The 19,144-nt window shown below is 37.0% G+C and overlaps 2 protein-coding genes across 3 annotated transcripts in view; both read right to left on the reverse strand.

The window, feature by feature from the left end:
* CCDC81 (coiled-coil domain containing 81) overlaps positions 1-4,551 on the reverse strand; it is a 113,536-nt gene extending 108,985 nt beyond the window's left edge. The window contains exon 1 of the mRNA XM_067038317.1: positions 4,536-4,551. The gene's annotated coding sequence lies outside the window, so the exon portion shown is untranslated. The remainder of the gene's footprint in view (positions 1-4,535) is intronic.
* Positions 4,552-17,468: 12,917 nt separating this feature from the next.
* HIKESHI (heat shock protein nuclear import factor hikeshi) overlaps positions 17,469-19,144 on the reverse strand; it is a 29,511-nt gene continuing 27,835 nt past the window's right edge. For both annotated transcript variants that reach the window (XM_059068527.2, XM_067038320.1), the window contains 2 exons: positions 18,731-18,849; positions 17,469-17,548 (listed from right to left, as the gene is read on the reverse strand). In XM_059068527.2, coding sequence (XP_058924510.1) covers positions 17,494-17,548; positions 18,731-18,849 — 174 coding nt within the window. In that variant the 3' untranslated portion in view covers positions 17,469-17,493. The remainder of the gene's footprint in view (positions 17,549-18,730; positions 18,850-19,144) is intronic.

Consider the following 19,144-nt stretch of genomic DNA (forward strand, 5'->3'; position numbering starts at 1 on the left):
AGGGTCAGGGTGAGCTGGGACGAAGTGAGAGAGTGGCACGGATATATATACACTACCAAATGTAAAATAGATAGCTTGAGAAACAGCCGCATAGCACAGGGAGATCAGCTCGGTGCTTTGTAACCACCTAGAGGGGTGGAATAGGGAGGGTGAGAGGGAGATGCAAGAGGGAGGGGATGTGGGGATATATGTATACATATAGCTGATTCACTTTGTGATACAGCAGAAACTAACACACCATTGTAAAGCAATTATACTCCAGTAAAGATGTTAAAAAATAAAAAATAATAAAATTTAGAAAAAGAATCCGCCTGCCAATGCAGGGGACACAGGTTCGATCCCTGGTCCGGGAAGATCCCACGTGCCACGGAGCAACCAAGCCCATGTGCCACAACTACTGAGCCTGCGATCTAGAGCCCGCAAGCCACAACTACTGAGCCCATGAGACACAACTACTGAGCCCACGCACCACAACTACTGAAGCCAATGCTCTCTAGGGCCTGCGTGCCGCAACTACTGAGCCCATGTACTGCAACTACTGAAGCCCACACGCCTAGAGACCGTGCTCTGCAACAAGTGGAGCCACTACAATAAGAAGCCCATGTACCACAACAAAGGGTAGTCTCCGCTTGCTGCAACTAGAGAAAGCCCACGCACAGCAATGAAGACCCAAAGCGGCAAAAAAATAAATAAAATAAATTAAAAGAAAAAAAAGAGTTTGGGAATGAGTGTCAATCTTTAAACAAAAATTTGTTGAGCTTCTTATTATGTGCTACATTTGAACAGAGACCTGAATGATATAAAGAAGTCAGCCATGGGAATATTTAGTGGAAAACTAAGCCTGGGGCCTTTAATTTTCTATTCTGGAAAACTTGGGCAAGCTACTTAATTTCTGTGACTCTTAGTTTCATCATCAGTAAAATGGGGATCATAATCATTCTAAACTGTACTAGATTTAATGAGATAACAGGTAAAATGTTAACATAGTATCTGGTATATCATAAGAACACAATAAATAATAATTGCTTAAATCATGGGATAAGTTACAAACAGAATGAATGCATCAGTAACACAGCATGGGCTTTTTCTTAGTCTTCTATATATACTGTGTAGATGTTCCACAAACATTTGGGGTCTGGTGTATTTTAATGTAACACCTGTTTTGCAATGATTCTGTTCCATTCCAGCTCTAGCACAGAAAAAGAGAGGATGAGAAAATGGGGAAGCTGGAGAACAATAACTGGCTAAGGAAAGCAGTGGAAATTCTGGGGGGATAGAATCAGAATACTTATTTTAAACAGACAGCTAATTTTTCCAAGTTCAGGTCATAGGACACAGAATTGAGATGAGCCAGATAACAAACTAAACAAATAGCCATAGTTGAATCTAAACTTATGTGTACATATTTCACAGCTTTATGCTTTCTCAAGCCTCCCTACCTCTTCGGTGGTTCTCTCTTAAGTTAGAATTTCCCTCCAAACTTCTATCATGTCCTTGTGCCCAAGCCTCAGCTGTTATTGGGAAACCTTGCCATCCCAATCTGTTGAGGTAGGTTTGGTGTCCCTCATCTGGACTTAAATTTCTCATCTTCAATAGGAGCTCAATATTTCTTGAATGATTGTTACACGACAGCACTTTGTAAACAGCAGGTGCTTGGGAACTTCCCAGGATCCATGTTACACTATTTATATGTAAAGCACCATCTGGTGGTGAAAGAAGGTGGCCATACTTCTAAGTCACCAAGATGTGTTTTACATACTCTGAGCTTTCAGAGAGCTTTAAATATCATGTTAGACAAAAAGCCACGATTACCTGTAATGTAGACATACCTATTGTCAAAAATCAATTTTTCTTCAGTGAATGTTTCCTGCTCTTTCACCTCCTCCCTATTTCCTCCCATCCTTAGTTCTCAATCCCTTTCTACTACATTACAGCTGGTTCATTGAAACACAGTTTCGGTTGGCATTTGTTTTGTTTTGGCTGCCTCAAGAACACCCAGATTTCCTTTTGGAATTCATACATCCAGACTGCGGGCAATCTTGATGGGGCAGTAATTCCTTGTGAGCACATTCTGTTACCGTTACCGGAGCTGACAGAAACAGATCCTTGCCCTCCTTCACTCAGCAGGACCAGGGCCCAGGCATGTGACCCAAGCTCAGTTATCAGATGCTCTTTCTTAGACTCAGACTGTTGAGCCAATGACATAGAGACAATAAAAAAAAGTCTGGAAGATATGCACTACAGGGATGGCATGCTCTCCTCACTATCTTACTTTACAAAGATGGCCAGGGTTCCTAATGCCCAGCCCTCCACAGTATGATACCTGCCCATTTCCAAGTGTGATTCTCCTAGCTCCCATTACTCTGTGAGCTTCTTAATAGTCTTCCAATAACTCCCTTCTCTTGAAGTTAGCTCAAGTTAATATCTGTGGTCTTGTCTGCTTACAAGTTTGTAAAACAACTAAATATCACTAGAGTGGTGGTGTAAAATGGTACCACCCATCCTCTCAACCCTTTATCAGGGAATAAACTTGAGGATTAAAGAGAAACACTTAAATCCTAGCTTTAATTAGTCAGGGGGCCTAAACAGAGCCATGTGCAGGCAATGTGAGGGTCCTTTGAAATGAAAACCAGAAAATGAAAGGGGCAAATGTCAATAGGAAGGTTAGACACTTCTAATGCAGATTAGATCAGAGTGTCCTGGAACCAAAATTTATCCTCATAATAGCACACTAACGCAAGTTATTTGAGGGGAAAACGAGTTGCAGCTGGGAAGCACTCAATGGACACCCCCGTAATCCACCACTTAACAGAACCTCTCTCCCTGCAAAGATAAATGGAGGGAAAAGCAAAAGGAACACATGTATACATTCATTGAGTATATCATGCAAGAGAATTTATGAGACACAAAAGAAACTAGGGGCTAAAACATCTTTATTCTGTGGGCTGAAGAGTGGCTTGCCCAAAAGATGAAGAAACATGGTGAATCTCTCCTGAGTTATTTTGTCACCTGATGACTCAAGCTCTGGTCTCATGCAGGGCAGGGGAGAGTTAACTAGACTGAAAGCTGGATGCCTGCTCCCTGCCTATGGACTCCACATGACTTTGGAAGACTCATTTGACTAGTTAGTAAAGAACAGCTTAACATTCTATAAAGGTCTAGTGTGTACACAAAACACCTATTTGGAACAGGGAAATAGAACCCTGCTCCATGGCTGCTGACAATTTATCAAGTCTTTCTTTCATGGATCATGCCTTTGGTATACATAAAAAGTCATTGCCACACCCAAAGTCATCAAGATTTTCTCTTTTATTCAAATAGTTATTGGTCATTTCATCATTCATAAGAAGTCCCAAAGGTATATAACAATTTGATTGTTCTTTGAAGCTGGTATGTAATGATAGGTCACTTCATCAATGTGTGACCCTGGCTGATATCCCACCTGATAGATTTTAATAATCTGATTTGTAATACTTAGTGAAAACATAGGATAAACCAGGTACTAGTCTATGAGTTTTGTGTAAATCAACTCATTTGTACCTTATAATGAGCCTCTAAGGCAGATACTACTCTCACTTTGTTTTACAGATTAAGGAAACTAAAATAGAGAGGCTAAGTAACTTGATAAGGTCATACCAGTAAGTTAATGGTAAAGCCAGGTTTTGAACCCCAGCTATCTGGCTCTAGAGGCCATTACCTTGACCTTTATATAATAAAATTATATAATGCAGCTTTATTGTTCTCTACACACCTTTGCAAAAAGAAAAAAAAAAAAACCTTTGTTTTTTTTGGGGAAAAAGCTATTTGCTAGTGCTGTTGAGATCTAAGATAACTGTTAGAAAGTATTAGTTTTTGATCAATTAAATATAGAAAAGTTGAATTTGGTGGTGGCTCTGGTACATATTTGGTCCACAACAGGTTCTAAATGGAAAAAAAAAAGGGAACAGCAGGCCATGAAACTGTTTCAGTAAATGTTTAAGCCAGAACATGTTTAAATGATTTCACCATATTTAGACTTATTAAGTGTCTGACAGTAACAATTAAATTTCCCTTACATCACTGCACTTGCCAAAGAGAAATTGAAATGGAATACTATAGTCCAATAAGCTAGAAAAACACTAAGTTAAACAAACTTAAACAGGTTTCTTTACTGAGGATTTTGCAGAGCCTTTATTATGCAAGTATGTAGTGCTATGAATTTTAAGAAGGGGGGGAGGTTATGCTGTTTCTTAAACTATTTGACCACAGAAACTTTTTTTTCACAGTATCTAGCAGACTAGTACTTTATGAAATGCATTTTAAATAATATATTATGCCATATTCAAGAAATTAATGTTCATATTACATATGATATTCACATAGCATATTCAAGAAACAGGGGATAAATTAAAGTCTTGAGAAATATCATTCCCTACTGAAAAAGAAAATCCAAAATACCTCTCACTCCTCAATTTCTTCCTTTGCAGACCCTTCTGAAACCCTCAAGTTGGAAGCCACTAGGTATATAAGGCCATTTTAATGAGGGGAGCACTTACCTCTCCACAGAGCATACTGCCCTCATATCTTGTTCAGCCTTTCAAAAAAATCTATTGAGCATCGACTATTGGTCAACCTTTAAAAAGATAGGATAGTTCCTGACCTGAAGAAGATAAAAATGACAAGTAAATAGGTAGTAATAATGCAGTGTGATTAGGTGTCACAAAATCCTATAGGAAGGGGGAAAAAAAGACTATCTAGTTTTGGGGAGTCAGAGAAAGCTTCTCAGGGGAAGTGAAATCTAAGGTAAGACTTAAGGAAGGATTACCAGAGCAAAGGGAATGGAAGAAGAACATACCAAGCAGAGCAGAAAAACATGTACAAAGGCCTTCTAGCTATATACACATGGTGGAACATGTGCAAGTTGAAGTGGGGGGGCGAGGGGGGATGAGTATTAAGGGATAAAGCTGAAGAGGTTAAGGAGGATCAGTAATAATTCCCTACTTCTTTCTGAAATCAATGAGAAATTGTTGAAGGCTATGAAGCTAGGGATTGAGATGATGAGATTTACACATTATAAAGATCACTGTAGCAGCAGTGCAGCAAATAGGTTAGAGGAAGGAAGGATTAAAAGTAGCAAAGAGATTCTTGAAGAAACTCTTTCAAGGACAGCCTAAACCCTTTCCTATTCAAAATATGGTTAATGGAGCAGCAGGAGCAATGGCAGTATCACCTGGAACCTTGCTGGAAGTGCAGACCCACCCCAGACCTACTGAATCAGAATCTACATTTACAAGCTCCCCAAATGATTAGTTGGTACAGTAGAGTTTGAGAAACACTGGCCTAAACTGCCTAGTAGATGCAGAAGTAGACTAGTGAACGAATTTAAGAACTATTTGGAGGAAGATGTGATTGTACTTAGCATAATCATTGAATGGATAAGATGGGAAGGAAGGAGAAATCAATAGTGATTATTTAAGCTGTGGGCACCTAGCTTGATAGAAATTAATGCCACTTCCGTTTTTTGGTTTTTGTTTTTTTTTTTTTTTGGCTGCACCACCCGGCTTGTGGGATCTGAGTTCCCTGACCAGGGATTGAACCCAGGCCCTCCGTGGTGAAATCACGGAGTCCTAACCACTGGACCACCAGGGAATTTCTTAATGTCATTTCCTAAGATAAGGGACATGGGAAGAGGCAGAAGAAAGAGATGAGTTCTGTTTTGTATATATTGATTTTGAAGTTCTTAGAGGACATGAGGCTCTTCAGGAGTTCAGAAAAGAGATCTGGAATCATCAAAATGTGTTGGAATAGATTAGATCACTCTAGAACTGTACTTTCCAATATGGCAGCCTCTAGAACATTGAGCACATGAAATAGGATTAGTGTGACTGAGGAACTGAATTTTGGTTTTAATGAATTTAAATTTAAAAGTTAAAGCAGAGTAAAATGTTTTCCCATAAATACAACTTCATTGTTTTGGTAATACTACATTTCACTTTAGCCTTTGAAAATTTGGAATCGAAACTGAGATGAGCTGTAAATACAAAATACACACCAGATTTTGAAAAGTTAGTACAAAAAAAGTCAAATATTTCATTAATTTTTTAATTGATTACATGTTGAAATGGTAATTTTTTGCATATATTGGATCAAAAATATATTACTAAAATTAACTTCACTTATTTTTTAATGTGGCTGCTAGGAAGTTTTAAATTATATGCATGGCTCACATACTTATATTGGAAAGCACTGCTCTAGAAGTATATAGTGTGAAATAGGACTAGGATAGAATTCCATGGGTTTCCAAGAGATGCCATAAGTAGACAGTCAAAACAAAGCTCAATCATTTTAAGAAGGATATGATTAAACATGTAATGCTAAGTAAAATTAAGATTGAAGTGTCCAAAGAGGCCAATAATGACTTTGTGGATTAATTTAAGTGTGCGGACTAAAGTCAGATTGCAAGAGGTTGAGGAGTCACTGAGCTGTAAGGAAGTAGAGATAGCAACTCCACTAAAACATCTGTCTATGAAGAAGAGTGGACCAAGAAAGGGCATAGATGTGTCATAGAGGGCATTTTGTTTGAGAGGAGAGACTTGAATCTGTTTAAATGTTGTTGGAAAAATGCCAAGAGAGGGATAAGATATACAAGAGAAAGGGAATACTGATAAAGGGAGATCCCTGAGAAATTAACTCAGTATGGCCTTTGGAACAGAGATGAGCCTTGGATAGGTGGAACAAATACCTCATCCACAGTGACAGACAGAAGAATGGAGAAGAGGATGGGTATAGATGTTGGGCTGCAGGAAGTAGAAAGCATTCCCATCTGATAGTGTCTACTTTCTCAGAAAGTGACCAACTGCCAGCTGATGAGAGGGATGTAGTGTGTAGGAATTTTATAAAAAGAGAACAAGGGGATTTTTTAAACTGTTGTGGGACTTTTGGTCTCTTTTTAGGGATGAAGAAAGCTGGATAAACAGATGCTGCCAAACTTACAATGCACAAATAAAGAGCAAGTTCACAACTTTCTTGAATCCATCCAAGTGCTGAGGTTGTAGGGCAACCAACCAAGAAAACAGGTGTGACAGTGGCTTACATAGACAAGGCATAGGTGTACAAAGAAAAGAAGAGTTCAGCTAGGGTGACTGGCAAAAAGGGTGAAGTCTCCGCTACTGAAAAAAGGAGAATCTCTACCCTGGTGCAGACTTTTTCCTCATGAATCCCACTGAGTGCTCACATAAAAGATTTTGAGAGTACTGGAAAAGTCCTCATTGTGCAAAACTCAGGGACAGAAACAAGTCTTTGCTGGAGGTAGAAAATACTTTGCTGGAACTCTTCACTCCTACCTGCCTAGGGAAAAAAAGCCTTAATCTGTGGCAGACAAAAGCTGTCACTATTAGGGCACTGGTGAAAACTCACTGTGGCTGAGAGAATAAAAATCTGTTCCCAAGGGCAGAGGCAGAAATATGTGTTGGGCTCAGAACTATGTTGGCAGAGGCAGGAGCACTAAGACCACATTCCCAAGACCCAGGAACGTGATGACTGCTTAAGACTGAGGCTTCATTAAAACAGAGAACATCTCCACCTGCTCAACCCCCAATCCCTACTGCCAGTTAACTAGCATCAAGCAATAAGCAACTTGCAAGAGAGATCCTCTCTAAGGTGCAACACAAAGGGAAAATCTAAAGGTGAGGGTGGAGAAACATTAAAAAGAAAACCTCTGCAAACTACCCCCACCGAAAACACAAGGTATAGCTAGGGAAATTTTAAGCCTGTGGTGCAGTGACAGTAATCTCAAAGCCTCAAACCCAGGCCAACTATTAACCCTGGAATAAAGGCCTAGTAGAAAATAAGGTATGCCTACTGCCAGGCACAAAAACTATTTACCTCAGACTCCAGACCTAAAGAAGATGTCTGGCTTTCAATAATAAAATCACAAAGAATGGGAAAAGGCAAGAAAAAAACCAACATATTCCTAACAGACAAAGCAATCATCAGAACTAGACTCAGATATGACATATATGTTGGAACTGATAGAGGATTTTTTTTTTTTTTTTGACTGTTTTGGGTCTTCGTTGCTGCACACGGGCTTTTCTCTACTTGCGGCGAGTGAGGGTTACTCTTCGTTGTGGTGCATGGGCTTCTCACTGCGGTGGCTTCTCTTGTTGCAGAGCAGAGACTCTAGGCATGTGGGCTTCAGTAGTTGTGGCGCACAGGCTCAGTGGTTGTGGCTCGCGAGCTCTAGAGCACAGACTCAGTAGTTGTGGCACTCGGGCTTAGTTGCTCCGCGGCATGTGGGATCTTCCCAGACCAGGGCTCGAACCCATGTCCCCTGCATTGGCAGGCAGATTCTTAACCACTGAACCACCAGGGAAGCCCATGATAGAGGATTTTATTTTTTTTTTATTTTATTTTATTTTTTTTTTTAACATCTTTATTGGAGGAGGATTTTAAATAACTATGATTAATATGTTAAAGGCACTAATGGAAAAGATAGACAACTTGTAAGATCAGATAGGTAATTTCAGCAGAGAGAACTATAAGAAAAAAAATCAAATGAAAATACTAGAAATTTAAAAACTCACTAAGAGAGATGAAGAATGCTTTCACCAACTTATCAGTAGACTTGATGTAACCAAAGAAAAATTTAGTAAACTTGAATATAGGTCTGTTGAAAATAATCAAACTGAAACACAAAGAGGGAAAAATGTAAAGAAGAAAAAACATAATAAGAGAGTTGTGGCACAATATCAGTGGTCAAGCATACATGTAATTAGAATTGAAGAAAGATAAGACAGAAAGAATGAAACAGAAAAACACTGCAAGAAAATAACCACCAAGAATTTTCCAAAATTAACAATAAACATCAAATCACAGATCCAAGAAGCTCAGGAAACACCAAGCAAGATTAAACAACAAAAACAAAAACCACTTAAGGCAAATCATTTTCAAACTGCTGAAAATAAAAGACAACGGGAAAATCTTAAAGGCACCCAGACAGGAAAAACAACAGTTGTGGTGAATGAGATGGAAGAGTTTATCAAAAAACATAAGATTGCTGAGCAGCACTGACAACCAATGTGACGTTAGAGATTGTGGTTATAGGATTTTTTTAATGCAATACTCAGTGGCCTTTTACCAAGAGGAAAAAAAAAAAAAGTACATGTGGTTGTACTTACTCAGAACTCAGGTTTTTCTGGTCAAGGTGATAGAAAAGGAATGGGACAAGGGGACTGAATATCAGTCTGGAATATATGCTAAATAATCAGTGGAAGTAAAAAATGCCTGAGAACATCTAACTCTACAGGCTACAATATAATGCAAAATGATATCACAATACACTTTCGAGAAACAATGTTTTTAGTGTATTTTTTATTTTTACACTGATTCCTTCTAATGCTGAGCAAGAAAGGAGGCAATACACTGTATGATTGTGGAGGATAACTTTTTGAGGTTTTCCCAAAAACTAATTAAAGAGATTAGACTGGTTTCAATATATAAGTATTTAAAAAATCTTTTAAATCAAATAAAAATTGGCAAGGAGCAGACACTACAAATCTGCCAGCTTACTTTTATAAGTCTATTTTAAACACAGTCACTGTTGAATAGTAGTCCTTCTCTCAATTTCCATTAATGTTGGCCAGAAATCAAGATGAATAAAGTGCATGAGCCCAAACAATTTCACATGCTTTCAGTCTAGATTTAACATGTGACCACCATTGTAATGATCAAAGGAAAAACTAATATTGAAATTGGTATGAGCTAGCTTCAGTAACAGAAACTCAGTTAAGGGGACTTCCCTGGAGATCCAGTGGTTAAGAATCCACCCTTCCACTGCAGAGGCCATGGGTTTGATCCCTGGCCATGAACTAAACCCATGTGCCATGTGATGAGGCCAAAAAACAAACAAACAAAAACTCAGTTAAGAAAAACAGAACCTGTTAAGGGAAAAGCGTGCTTAATAAAAACCAAATGAACCTCAATTAAAAAGAAAACAAACCCTCTGTCAGCTCTATGCAATCTCCAGTAAATTATATATTGCTTATGAAAAATTTTAATAGGGACTTCCCCGGGGGTCCAGTGGTTAAGAATCTGCCTGCCAATGCAGGGGACACGGGTTCAATCCCTGGTCTGGGAAGATCCCACAGGCCATGGAGAAACTAAGCCTGTGAGCCACAACTACTGAGCCTGTGCGCAACTACTGAAGCCTGCATGCTCTAGGGTCCGTAGGCTGCAACTACTGCACCCCATGCCTAGAGTCTGAGCTCCACAAGAGAACCACCGCAATGAGAAGCCCATGCCCTGCAATGAAGAGTAGCCCCCACTCACCGCAACTAGAGAAAGCCCATGCACAGCAACAAAGACCCAACGCAGTCAAAAAAAAATTTTTTTTAACCATAAATAAAGTGAAAGGAGATATACTCAAATGTCACAAACAGCTGCTCCTAATTCCATGACCTGATGTATTATTAAGAGCCAAATAAAAAACTAAGATTAAACTAATAGTCAACAAAAAACCAAAATATAGAAACTAAAGACCACCACTCTAACTTAGGCAATAAATGTACTAGTTTAAAAAGATTTTCTTTTTAAACTATGGATATTTTCTTAAAGCAGTATGAATTGAAACAGAAACTCCAACTTGCATGTGACTTGCAAAGAGGTAAACTGCATCAAACCTTAACATGCAAGACAAACCATCTTAAATACATGCAGACCCATATATTCTAAGATAAGATCCCAAACAAACTGATCTAACATTAACTGTACTCAGGCTCATGCGTTCTAGAGATCACTGACTTCCAACAATGCATCCCTGCCAAGATGCTCCAAGACTAACTCTGGCTCCCAAAACCCTTCCCTAATTCTTTCCATTTGAGAAGCCCGATTGTTCCCTTAGTTTACGGTCTCCCTTGCTGCAGCATAACTTTGTTTGAATAAGGGTTTGTTCCTGGTGGTCTTTGTATTGCAGAGCATAACAAGTTTAGATCCCACTGAGCTCCTTGCTACTCTAGCCTGGACCCTCAACTGGATGGTAATGTGAACACCTGAAATCCCTTTGGTTTCCCCCTTAGAGTCACCCTTGTGGTGAAACTGAATCCATTATTCAATTTCAATGAGTTCTTCAGTGATGTGTTTTTGGGTTTTGTCCTGGGAATAAATTCCCCTGGGACTCTTTGCCTATCTGATTAAATATGTACTCATTTTCCTTGGTGAAGGTCTGCCAAATCTTTGATTTACCATTAGTCATCCTGCCTATTGTCTACAGTACTGCTACGTGTCTAAAGAAGTTCACAGAAGACAGTTAATAGACCCATTAAACCTGTCCTCCAGGCTTGCCTTCCAAGGACTGATAAGTTCACAAGGTCTTGATAAACCAGCATCATTTGAGCAAACTTTTAAAAGTTTGAACTTTTTAAGACAATACAGCAATGTTCTTCAGTCTTGTCCGTGTGTGAAAAATTGGCTTCGGGAAAGATAGTCTCTCTGCCAGGAGACTGCTGATTAATGACCAGAGACTCACACAAGCAATAATTTCGCTTTTAACCTAAACAGCCTGTTTGTCCTATGGCTCATCTCAAAAGACTTGGGGTATCTCCGAACAGAACTCTGACTTCTATTTTCTCATTTTTGCATATACATTTCTCCATGACAACTTCACCAAAGGCAACTTAGAATTACAAGTGGTCAATTAGGGAAACTTTTGCTTATTTGAGAGGTACATTAAAATCAAGAGGAATGAATCAGAAGATAAGGGCTCTTAAAATCTACAGGAGCTCCTGTTCTAATTGGCCTACATGAAATGTTCATATAAATTTCAAGAAATAATTCAAGAAACTCCGGAAGGGGGGAAAACCTCCTAATGCTTTGCATTTTGGCTCTTCTAAGGAAAATACTTCTGCTTCAACTGTAGCTCAAAAAAATTTTAACTGCTATTAGTTAAGAAAATAGTTACAAGAAGAAAAGCAAGGCATTCAGAGCTTTTAAATGAAAAGTCTTTTAACTTTCATTTATGTACACAGGTTAATAAATTGTATTCAAGAAAAAGTTCATTAACTACTCCTGAAATACAGATGATTCTACACAAATTAGAGTTAATAATATCACTTTTCCCCCTTATCACAATGTAAAAATATTCTAGTTTGTACAAGACTAGGGTGTTTTTTTTTTTCCCACGATTTAAAGTCTCTAAATTTCTTGTATAGGTTTTATGGGTTAACACTGTTTCCACAAATCATTTATTACTACAAAAAAAACTAAAATTGTGCTTAACAAAATGGAATGGTTGTGTCTTTTGAGAGGTTTTAAATTTGTGTAATTCTTATACTTCCATAAGACTGCCATAAGGACTTCCTGTGTCAGCCTAATTTGTAATTTCCAGAGCCTTAGTTATCTTTAAGAATATTAATGAATATCAATTTAATTGAAACATAATCTTGGATAGACAATATAATTTTACTATACATGTGCTCTTATTTAATAACTGGAGTAGCTCAGCTACCAGGTTCAAAAGGATATTCAGATGCCCTTATATTATGTTGGTATGCATATACATTTTGAAAGAATATAAAAGAATTTGTGTACGTAAGTGGATGTCCATGCAGAGTAATAAACACTTTTTCTACCTAGATTAAAAAACAATTTTTTTTTTGTCTTAAAACAAAAAGTGGTCCTGCTAGAATACAAGAGTACTTTTTGTAAAGACAAATTTAAGAGTATACAGAAAATGAAGAAGGTTTGAGGGGTGAACTTTGTCTGGGTTCATAATGAGCTACAAATAATAGGCTGGAAATGATTAATAAATGTTAAAACTGTTGACAAAGTTGGTTAAGTATGATGAATGTATTCACAAAGATAGGCTCATGAAACTATTACTAGATATTGTTACATAGAAGATAAACAGAAAGAGTAAAACTATAATTTAGATTTTTTTTTCTGTTAAAATGGTAAAGCTATCTCTGTGCTCAGCTGAGAGTTGTCTTCTCTCATTATTAAAGAATACCACTCTGAACATTCTGATACACTCAAATCATTTTTGAAAAAAGTTCCCCACTTTTGAAAATATCAAAGTTCCTAATAATCTCAGTCACATACTCTTTCATCTTTTATGCTTATGCATCAAAATTAACAAAAGTAAACTATGTTTCAGCAAATAGTATTGGGACAGCTGGATATCCACATGCAAAAGAATGAAGTGGAGCCCTACCTCACACCATTCACAAAAATTAACTCAAAATAAATCAAAGACCTAAATGTAAGAGCTAAAACTATACAACTCTTAAAAGAAAACACAGGAATAAACCTTTACAGATTGATAGAAAAAATATTTTCTTAAATATGACACCAAAAGCATCAGTGACAAAAGAAAAAAGATAAATTAGACTACACCAACATTAAAAACTTTTATGCTGCAACTATTACTCTCATCAAGAAAATGAAGACAATTCACAGAATGGGAAAAATATTTGCAAAACCATATATCTGATAAGGGACTTGTATACAGTATAATGAACTGTTAGAACTCAACAATAAAAAGACAAATAACCAAACAATGGGCAAAGGATTTGAATAGACATTTTTCCAAAGAACATAAACGAATGGCCAATAAGCACACAAAAAGATACTCAATATCATTAGTTATTAGACAACTGCAAATCAAAACCAGGAGATTACCACTTCACACCGACTGGAATGGCTACAATCAAAAGAAAAAAACTAGTGTTGACAAGGACGTGAAGCTATTGAAACCCTCATACACCACTCATGGGAAAGTAAAAGCTTTGAAAAATAGTTTAGCAATTCTTCAAAAAGTTAAACATAGTTACCGTGTAACCCAGTAATTCCATTTTTAGGTATATACCCAAGAGAGATGAAAGCATATACCCACATAAGAACTGATACATGAATATTCATATGGGCATGATTCATAATAGCCAAAAACTGGAAATAACCCAAATGCCCACCAATTGATATATGGATAAAATGTGGTATAATCATGTAATGTAATATTATCAGCAATAAGAAGGAATGAAGCTCTGATAAATGCTGTAACATGGATGAATCCTGAAAAATTATGCTAAGTAAAGGAAGTGAGTCACTAAAGACCACTATAATATAGTGGTCTTATAGTAGACCACTAGACCACTATACTATGATTCCATTTATACAAAATACTCAGAAAAGGCAAATCCATGGAGACAGAAAGTAGATTCATGGTTGCTTAGAGCTGATGGGGGTTCTGGAGGCTAGGGATTAAATACTAATGGGTATGGAGTTTCTTTTGAGGGGATGAAAATGTTCTAAAATTAGATCATGATGGTTGCACAATCCTGTGACTATACTAAAAAACACTGAATTGTACACTTTGAGTGAATTTGATGTTATGTGAATTATACCTTAATAAGATTTATAAGCAGGCAAATGCTGAAAGCAGGTATATATAGAAAAGTTACGGAAATACAAAATATGGAAATAAAAAATTATTTGATCATTCTAATAAATCCATAAATCTAAAATCTAAAAATGAAAATGGCTTACAACTATTGACCTAAGAAGACAGCTTCAACAAAATTATTGGCTGTCAGTTTTCAACTAATTCTTCATGTATTGCATTTTGACAAGAACCAAGACGTAATGATAAGGTAGAACCTATTAGACATGTATTTGAAATCTAGAATCAGCATTTACAAGACGGATATGTTCCCGGTTCATACATGACAACTCAAGTATAGTTAGTTAAATTCAGAAGACAATGCCCTTATCAGGTACAAATATCATTAAACTATGAAAATATGAAACACGTTTGAGCTTGCTATTTTCTCATTTAAAATTCTAATAAAGTCCCTTACTACCCCTTTTTTTTGTTCAGTAAATTATTCAAAAAGTGACTTAGAAGCATTTTTAAAAGTGGATCCATTGGGCACAGATGGTAAATGGTGTTACTGTTTTTCCCAGTATACTAAATATAGATATTGGCTGAGACTATTTCTTGCCTTTGGATATTTTTGACTCATGTTCATATCTTGTCTCCTCTGACCACTATGATTTTGCCTTTCCCATACTGAGGCATAATAAAACTGTTAAGATGTCTTTTTTGCCTAAACTCTCTTGAGTTTCCTTCATTTTACGGAAAAAAAATGATAATAGGAAAAATTAAGTTTGTTTGGCATTCTCCAAATTTTAATAAATTCAAAACTATTCTAAGAGCCCTTTTTAAAAACCAAACTTAAAAGAAAAAGAAATGGACAAATCCAGAGTTCAGCCTTCCTAGGTTAAACTATGTTCAAGTAAAATTTGTTAATAAAATGCTTCAATGTGTCTTTGTCCCTTCAAGCTGCTATAACGAAATACCACAGACTCACATAATCAACCGAAATTTGTTTCTTACAGTTCTAGAAGCTGGAAGTCCAAGATCAAGGTGTCAGCATGGTCAGCTGAGGGCCCTCTTCCAGGTCATAGGTCTCCATATATCCTCACATGGCAGAAGGGACAGACCTTTAGGAGGAAATTGGTCTCCTCAGGAGTTTAAAAGAATAGCTATTAAATCTTTTACGGTGAAATTTGACTCTGAACCTGCTAAATTCCACGCAGAAGATTTAACAGTTGTTCCTTTAAACTCCTGAGACCGATTTCCTCCCAAGGGCTCCTTCTGATATTTGAACTTTCCTCATACTATTAGCCCCAGTCTTCATTATTGTAAAAACTGGAACTTTACTCCAGGTCAACAAAATACTTCTGCTATAATCATTACAGCACTGTCAGCAGAACCAACATCACCAAGGGAGGAACAAATGCTGGAGTTATTCTCACTGCACTAGTCGTTTTCTCCAAGATTTTCCAGACATCTATGAAGGAACTAAGCTCCACTGAGAATGTGTCCACCCCAAGGAAACAATGACTGGCTTACTCCTGTTGACAAAATATAGACAAAAATCTATATTCCTGATATTATCTGTAACTCACCAGGAACTACAACATCAATACCAGGCTTTTGCCCACCTCCTACACCCAAACCTATCTTGGGTGTATGGAATAATTAAGAGGATTTCTGATATTTAAAGCCCTTTTCTCTCCAGTGTAGCACGTATCCTTTAGAAGGGTAACAAGAGACTTCCAAAATGAAGCAGGTATTGGCTGCTCGGGAGAGCTCTCAGAAGTGATAACTGAACCTCTTTATGCATACTGTGCAAGACTACTACTCCAGCAGCAAGAATAATACAATTAGAAAAGTGGTCCAAATTTTGCCTCATCCTCTGCTGTGAAAGTCCAACAAACCAGTTTAAATACACTACCCAGGGGACTTCCCTAGTGGCGCAGTGGTTAAAAATCCGCCTGCCAATGCAGGGGACATGGGTTCAAGCCCTGGTCCGGGAAGATCTCACATGCCACGGAGCAACTAAGCCCGTGCGCCACAACTACTGAGCCTGTGCTCTAGAGCCCACGAGCCACAACTACTGAAGCCTGCAAGCCTAGAGCCCGTGCTCTGCAACAAGAGAAGCCACCACAATGAGAAGCCCGTGCATTGCAACTAGAGAAAGTCCGCGCGCGGCAACAAAGACCCAACGCAGCCATAATTATTTAATTAATTAATAATAAAAAAAACACTACCCAGGATTGTCATGGACAATCACACTCTCTTTATATCCTCTTGGCAAGCCAAGGGACACTTTGTTTTTAGTTAATACTTCCTGTTGTATCTCTATAAAGATCATTGGACAGGTGAGACCCTGGTGGTTTCTGGTCAATGGGCATCACCAGTAAAAGTCAAAGGGTTCCCTTTGAATGAGACACAAAGGCTTTACCTTCATACAAAGAAGTAATGAATCCTATAGTCTATACACAAGTGTGTAACATTACCAATATTAAACAAAACCTGATCAAGTAGATATAAAAAGTGACAACCAATCTGTTAACTGAAAAAACTTTTTTTTTTTTTTTTTTTTGACCGCACCACGCAGCCTGTGGGATCTTAGTTCCCCAACCAGGGATAGAGCCCAGGCTACGGCAGTGAAAGCGCCTAGTCCTAACCACAGGACTGCCAGGGAATTCCTCTGAAAAAACTTTTAATCTAAAGAAATACTAACTGAAAATAATTTCTCCATATGTAAAAATGTATATTTGATATGTTTTTCCAAAAGTCCCCAAATTTTGATATAGATGATTTTAAGTTAACTATTCTAGCAAACCACTGTAAATATAAATGAAAGATTATAAATGCAATGCATTTGGTACAATATTGTGACTATGCTTTACTTTTAAGTAAAAAATGAATCATAGCCAAAACAAAATGTTTTGCCTCTGAATATTTTCAGCTTAAGGGAAAAAGTCATTAATGATGAACATATTTTCATCTTTCAATGTTTTTAATTTTTGTAAAGATTTTAATTAAGCTTCATAGTCACTAAGCAGTTTTTAAACTTAGGCTTCATGATCCTTTTGACTTCATGCTTTCAAATAGAATGATTATCTTCAAAACATGACAAATTTCAGAATCCATTAAAAATTATTTTATTCAAATTATGTTTTCCAAAAGAGAGGGTTCTGTGCTAGTCGTCTTTGAAAGTTTTCATACCTACAAAAGAAAAACATATTTATAAGAAATTTAATTAGAATCTTTCATAATCTGACAAATGACTCATCAAAAAGCAAATAACTTTACATGTCATTTCTAAACTGCTAAGATTAAAAACTTAGAAAGTTAAAAAAGTTAATCTGGGAGTTTAATTATTGATTTATAAAAGACAACAAGCAGAGTGATTTAACTGGCTGTATCAGAAAGCACAAATCATAATAAATTTTATTAATTTTTTTTTTCTTTTGCAAATCTGAGAGCTAGAAAGGACCTAAGAAAAAATGAAATCTAACTCCTTCTCCCTCATTTCACAGATGAGAATAATTTGCTCAAGGTCACACAGCTACATTATTACAAAGCTCAAACCTAATACATTCTAGTACAATCCATGCTATACCATGCTACCACTTCTCAACAAACTCTCCTTATGTATCTCCCCAACACTGGGATATTCAAAGTGAAAAGAAATATCTATAAAACAGAAACATAGAAAAGCTGAAGAAACAGATTCACGTACAGGGTGCAGTATAAACCACTCTGATGTTTTATACATGTTTATTTTAGATCAAGACTTTCTACTTATGAAAAAAAAAGTTCATTGATATTTCAAGCCTCATATACAGTACTTATAATTCAAAATATTAAAAAATGTACAGCAGGGCTTCCCTGGTGGCGCAGTGGTTGAGAGTCCGCCTGCCGATGCAGGGGACACGGGTTCGTGCCCCGGTCCGGGAAGATCCCACATGCCGCGGAGCGGCTGGGCCCGTGAGCCATGGCCGCTGAGCCTGTGCGTCCGGAGCCTGCGCTCCGCAATGGGAGAGGCCACAACAGTGAGAGGCCCGCGTACCAAAAAAAAATAATAATAAAAAAAATAAAAAATAAAAAAATAAAAAATGTACAGCCCTTAACTGTGGTCCCTAAAACATAAGCAATTTTATTTTCCTGTCTTTATAAAGCCAAAATGGCTACTATATAACAAAATATTATTGGGGGTAAAAATTATTCCTAATGTGAACTCTAAAGTACATACTTTTTAATTGCATGCAAATGTTAATGTATTCTGATGTCCACAATAAAAGAATATGTTTAAATGTCAAAGAAGAAATACATTCATGAGTAAAATTACACATTTTTTGTAGGTTACTAGAAGCCTTAATATGAGAGCTACAAAATGCCCCATACCATTTCAGAACCACATTTGCCGGAATGAACATTTCAGATGGACTTGGCGTCATCTGGGCCTGAGAGACAGCAAACGATGAAGCAAAATTGTAGAAGTTGTCTAACATCTTTTGTGTGAACTAAAAGTTAATAATAAATAGATTAATGGATTATACTAAATATTCCATTTAGACCTTAATATTTTTAATCAAAAATGTCATATTAACTTGGTTTAAGGACTGTGAGTTCTGAGATAGTCTAATGCTGAACATTAAGGCAAGTCATAAAATGACATTATGCCACAAAATCATAACAATCTGCCTTTAGTACTTTCTTTATATCTCTAAGAATTTCTATGATTATCAAATATTTTAAAGTTTATAATATATTCATTTTGGGAAAAAAATGTTTTTTCATTCAAAATATCTTTTATCG

This window comes from Kogia breviceps, chromosome 7 (genome assembly GCF_026419965.1).
Source record: "Kogia breviceps isolate mKogBre1 chromosome 7, mKogBre1 haplotype 1, whole genome shotgun sequence".
Classification (NCBI taxonomy): domain Eukaryota; kingdom Metazoa; phylum Chordata; class Mammalia; order Artiodactyla; family Physeteridae; genus Kogia; species Kogia breviceps.